Source organism: Borostomias antarcticus (assembly GCF_949987555.1).
Source record: "Borostomias antarcticus genome assembly, chromosome: 3".
In the NCBI taxonomy this organism is placed as follows: domain Eukaryota; kingdom Metazoa; phylum Chordata; class Actinopteri; order Stomiiformes; family Stomiidae; genus Borostomias; species Borostomias antarcticus.
Window position 1 is genome coordinate 18386926 of NC_140236.1, and position 6000 is coordinate 18392925.

At 49.3% G+C, this 6000-nt stretch overlaps 1 protein-coding gene across 1 annotated transcript in view; it reads right to left on the reverse strand.

Moving 5' to 3' along the window:
* The window catches only part of LOC311329828 (collagen alpha-1(XX) chain-like), a 99567-nt gene that overhangs the window by 1594 nt on the left and 91973 nt on the right, over nucleotides 1-6000 (reverse strand). Inside the window, exons 34-40 of the mRNA XM_084461757.1 lie at nucleotides 3386-3439; nucleotides 2797-2850; nucleotides 2602-2673; nucleotides 2440-2475; nucleotides 921-987; nucleotides 497-685; nucleotides 18-95 (exon numbers count right to left, since the gene is read on the reverse strand). Of these exons, the coding sequence (XP_084317883.1) occupies nucleotides 18-95; nucleotides 497-685; nucleotides 921-987; nucleotides 2440-2475; nucleotides 2602-2673; nucleotides 2797-2850; nucleotides 3386-3439 (550 nt within the window). The remainder of the gene's footprint in view (nucleotides 1-17; nucleotides 96-496; nucleotides 686-920; nucleotides 988-2439; nucleotides 2476-2601; nucleotides 2674-2796; nucleotides 2851-3385; nucleotides 3440-6000) is intronic.

A 6000-nucleotide genomic window follows, 5' to 3' on the forward strand; every position in this document is an offset into this window, starting at 1 on the left:
GCTGGAGAGATCCCCACCTGCGAATCCCTTCACGCCGTGTGCTCCCTGAGCGTTAGGCCCCAGGGCCCCCTTCTCCCCAGGCACGCCTCGCCGACCTGCACACACACACACACACACACACACGGGTCACAGGGAGGTCATATCACACACACACACACACACACACACACACACACACACACACACACACACGGGTCACAGGGAGGTCCTATCACACACACACACACACACACACACACACACACACACACGGGTCACAGGGAGGTCATATCACACACACACACACACACACACGGGTCACAGGGAGGTCAGATCACACACACACACGGATCAGAGGGAGGAGGTGACACTCACTGATTCTGATTCTAAACCCATGGACTAGTATGTATGGATATGTTTTGTTTTGAGTGTGACAAGTGCATAACACTATAATATATATATTAATCAATCAAAGAATCAATCAAATAATCAATCAATCAATCAATCAAGTCCATACCTTGCTCCCCAGGGTAGCCAGACTTCCCTGGCAGTCCTCTGGTGCCCAGCCGGCCCTGGCTGCCACGGGGGCCTGGGGGGCCCCTGGCCCCTGGTATACCTGGCTCTCCTGGGGGCCCCACAGGCTCCTCTAAGGGCACAGGCTTACGGCTCATCTCATTCAGGAACGAGTCCAGCTTCAGCACCTCGTCTGAAACACAAACCTCACCAGTTAAGCCTGCCTGCTATCTGTGTGTGTGTGTGTGTGTGTGTGTGTGTGTGTGTGTGTGTGTGTGTGTGTGTGTGTGTGTGTGTGTGTGTGTGTGTGTGTGCGTGTGTATGCATGTATGTGTGTGTGTGTGTGTCTCTGTGTGTGTGTGTGTGTGTGTGTGTGTGTGTGTGTGTGTGTGTGTGTGTGTGTGTGTGTGTGCATTATGTGTACATACTGTGTACCAGTTGTTCACAGGCCTGGGTGACCAACTGGTAGATGATGGCCATGGACTGAGGCTCTCCCTGGATAAACACAGAGCAGAGCAGTCACACACACCCCTAACCCTAACCCCCAACACCTGACCCCTCAACACACACCCCTAACCCTAACCCCCAACACCTGACCCCTCAACACACACCCCTAACCCTATCCCCAACACCTGACCCCTCAACACACACCCTTAACCCTATCCCCCAACACCTGACCCCTAAACACACACCCCTAACCCTAACCCCAACACCTGACCCCTAAACACACACCCCTATCCCCCAACACCTGACCCCTCAACACACACCCCTAACCCCCAACACCTGACCCCTCAACACACACCCCTAACCCTAAACCCCAACACCTGACCCCTCAACACACACCCCTAACCCTAACCCCTCAACACACACCCCTAACCCTAACCCCCAACACCTGACCCCTCAACACACACCCCTAACCCTAACCTCCCAACACCTGACCCCTCAACACCCCCCCTAACCCTAACCCCCAACACCTGACCCCTCAACACACACCCTAACCCCCAACACCTGACCCCTCAACACACACCCCTATCCCCCAACACCTGACCCCTCAACACACACCCCTATCCCCCAACACATGACCCCTCAACACACACCCCTAACCCTATCCCCAACACCTGACCCCTCAACACACACCCTTAACCCTATCCCCCAACACCTGACCCCTAAACACACACCCCTAACCCTAACCCCAACACCTGACCCCTAAACACACACCCCTATCCCCCAACACCTGACCCCTCAACACACACCCCTAACCCCCAACACCTGACCCCTCAACACACACCCCTAACCCTAAACCCCAACACCTGACCCCTCAACACACACCCCTAACCCTAACCCCTCAACACACACCCCTAACCCTAACCCCCAACACCTGACCCCTCAACACACACCCCTAACCCTAACCTCCCAACACCTGACCCCTCAACACCCCCCCTAACCCTAACCCCCAACACCTGACCCCTCAACACACACCCTAACCCCCAACACCTGACCCCTCAACACACACCCCTATCCCCCAACACCTGACCCCTCAACACACACCCCTATCCCCCAACACATGACCCCTCAACACACACCCCTAACCCCCAACACCTGACCCCTCAACACACACCCCAAACCTCCAACACCTGACCCCTCAACATACACCCCTAACCCTAACCCCCCAACACCTGACCCCTCAACACACCCCCAACCCACACCTGACCCCTCAACACATACCCCTAACCCTAACCCCCCAACACCTGACCACTCAACACACCCCAGCCTACACCTGACCCCTCAACAACCAACCCCCAACCCACACCTGAACCCTAACACACCTGAACCCTCAACACACCCCAACACACCTGACCCCTCAACACACCCCACACCATCGCTGCTGTGTTGGAGCATATTGTGATGGCTTTTCTTAAACAGATGTACATGACTTAACAGACTCACCTTCTCCCCCCTCTCTCCCTTATTCCCAGGAAGACCCTGTCAGTCAGAAAAGGGCACAACAGATGTTAATGAACTACCATCTCACAACAACAGATGAACCACAATCTGATGCACAACAGCAAAACAAAAATCCCATCCTGTTGTTGTTTGAGTCACGCTCACCGTGGGTCCCACAGGCCCCAGAGGGCCCCTCTCTCCTCCAGGCCCCGGGTGCCCCGGCATGCCCTGAAACCCCTGGGGGAGGGGGAGAAGAGAAGGACATCATATAAAGTCATTACTACATGAAGTCAGATAAGTCATGTTATGAGTGCAGTAGTAATGTAGTGGTGTGAGGTCCAGTCACCCCGTCATCCTCACCCTGGGTCCGGTGATCCCTGGAGCTCCCATGTTCCCTTCCACTCCTCGGATACCCTGAACAACACACAGCTGGGTCAATAACTGGGCCCTGAACACCACACAGCTGGGTCACTAACTGGGCCCTGAACACCACACAGCTGGGTCACTAACTGGACCGCACCAGAATTATGTTTTCAGCACTTTTGTATAGTACAAAATTCTATTGATTGGTAACTGCCAATGTGGATCTAAAACTGCTGTTTGCAATATTCAACCAGTCAAATCTTGTACTCATGAAGAGATGGACATTCTAGATTCACTTAAGCCAGCATCTTGTTGGCTATTGTATATGAACCCAGCTCTAGAGCTCCAGTCACAGTCTGTTGATGATGGATACAGGAGGATGAGACTGATCAGGCAGGGGCTTAGTGAATAGGGAGGGGCTTAGTGAGCAGGGAGGGGCTTAGTGAGCAGGGAGGGGCTTAGTGAATAGGGAGGGGCTTAGTGAACAGGGAGGGGCTTAGTGAGCAGGGAGGGGCTTAGTGAGCAGGGAGGGGCTTAGTGAATAGGGAGGGGTTTAGTGAGCAGGGAGGGGCTGAGCTGTTCTCACCTGGGGTCCGGCAGTCCCCTCATTCCCCTTGGGACCTGGAGGGCCTGGTAGACCCTGGAGACAAACAGAGAGAGAGAGAGAGGGAGACAGAGGGAGAGAGGCAAAGAGAGAGAGGGAGGGAGACAGAGAGAGAGAGAGAGAGAGAGAGAGAGAGAGAGAGAGAGAGGGAGACAGGGGGGAGGGTGAGAGAGAGACAGAAAGAGACAGAGAGAGAGGGCAGAGGGGGGAGGGGAGGGGGAGAGAGAGATAGTGAGCAGGACAGGAGAGGAGAATGTGAGGTTGTGTTTGGGAATGGATGAGTTTCACCCGTCACGCACAGCGACCGTACCGTAACATACCGTACCGTAACATACCGTAACGTAACATACCGTACCGTAACATACCGCAACGTAACATACCGTACCGTAACATACCGTAACGTAACATACAGGTACCGTAACATACCGCAACGTAACATACCGTACCGTAACATACCGTACCGTAACATACCGTAACGTAACATACCGTACCGTAACATACTGTACCTTAAAGGACAATGCTCGTTTTTGACAACCTGGACCTTATTTACGACATATTATAAGAAGTTTGACTCACCGAGATCACTTTTGTGTAGTTCGGAGGCCTGTAGAAGAAATTTAAAATCCAGCGCGAGCCAGTATATCCATGTAATGGCGGTGATCGGGGCAACGAGAATGCAGTTTCTCAAAATCTATTTTCGGCCGCTAAACGGTTGTTTTCATCAATCAGATTGGATGAATCGACAGTTGAGATTCCTCAAAGCGAGGCATTGTTGTGGTTTTCAAATACGGGGTCTTTAGCCTCTGTAATATGATCTTTACACGCCTTTCCCCACTTGCTCCAGCACGCATGCGCACAGGCCAGCGCGCAGACTGGCTATTCTCCGGCTACACTCGCGGCTCACATTCTCTGCGCTACGATCGGATTGTTGGTGCCTAGAATATTGTGTGCAATATGGCTGAATATTTGTCAGATTTAGAGGATCTAGAAAATGAATTAGAATATGACGGACGTCCATATCGTTTTAAGCCGCGAGTGTAGCCGGAGAATAGCCAGTCTGCGCGCTGGCCTGTGCGCATGCGTGCTGGAGCAAGTGGGGAAAGGCGTGTAAAGATCATATTACAGAGGCTAAAGACCCCGTATTTGAAAACCACAACAATGCCTCGCTTTGAGGAATCTCAACTGTCGATTCATCCAATCTGATTGATGAAAACAACCGTTTAGCGGCCGAAAATAGATTTTGAGAAACTGCATTCTCGTTGCCCCGATCACCGCCATTACATGGATATACTGGCTCGCGCTGGATTTTAAATTTCTTCTACAGGCCTCCGAACTACACAAAAGTGATCTCGGTGAGTCAAACTTCTTATAATATGTCGTAAATAAGGTCCAGGTTGTCAAAAACGAGCATTGTCCTTTAACATACCGTACGTAACATACCGTACCGTAACATACCGTACCGTAACATACCGTAACGTAACATACCGTAACGTAACATACTGTACCGTAACATACCGTACCGTAACATACAGAATGCTAGAGTTTAGATTTTCTACGTTTTGACGGTAGCTGTTCAAGGCCATCAATGCATTGAAATAAAGAGATTTTTTTTTTATTTTGTATGTTTTCCGAGTCTACAGTATATGGCTACCATTATTTCAGAATCGTCTCTTTGAGCTATTTAGAAATGCAATAGGCTATACAGGCTATCTTCCAGATTGTATTAGCATATTGAAACATATTTGCTCATGTAGGCCTATAATCTCCATTTAATAATAATAATAATAATAATTTAATTAATAATTTGATAATACTATTAATAATACATATTAATCCGTAGCCGCTAACCTCATGAGTAGGTTCAAGCCATCCAAGGTAATCCTGGGAGTAACGTCAATCACATCTCAAAGTCATGGACGATGAGCATATTATAGCCTAGTCAAGGTGGAGAAATACCCATTTCTGTACGACCCAAGAGATACATTAGGTTGTATCTCCCAGCAAAGGAACGGGCATGGGAGGAGATCGGGTCTATTTTTGGACTGTCTGGTAAGTTAACGTTACAGCTTTTACACTTCACAGAAACAACTATTTAGCTACAGTTCTGCCTGTGTAACTAGTGTTTTTACAAATTACTGTTAAGTTATCATTCGCAAGATCAAGATGCCCAGAAGATATGGAAACATGATTTCAAGCAGCGACGAAGACGGCCAGTAGCCCATCTGAAGTGATCGGTGTATTGCTGTCAAAACCTCATCTGCTGAAATTATATGTTCTCATGTCTTTCTCATCCCAGCCATTCATGATAAACCATTTCAGTTTAAACAAAGGGTAGCATGTGACTGAAATAAATGATTAAGCCAGCTGAGAAATATGAATTTCTATTGTAGGCTAACAGTTACATTAACACATTTCTCAAAACGTAGGCTAAATCAACATTCACATTTTGTCCTAACAGAAAGGTGTTATTCTATCAGTAGCCTACAAAGATTTAACTTCATACATGACCACAACGTTTAATAGGGTAGACCTATAGGGTAGACTTACGCCAACTGAGTAATTGGGTCGCTCTAGATATTGTAGCCTAGGCTATTAAT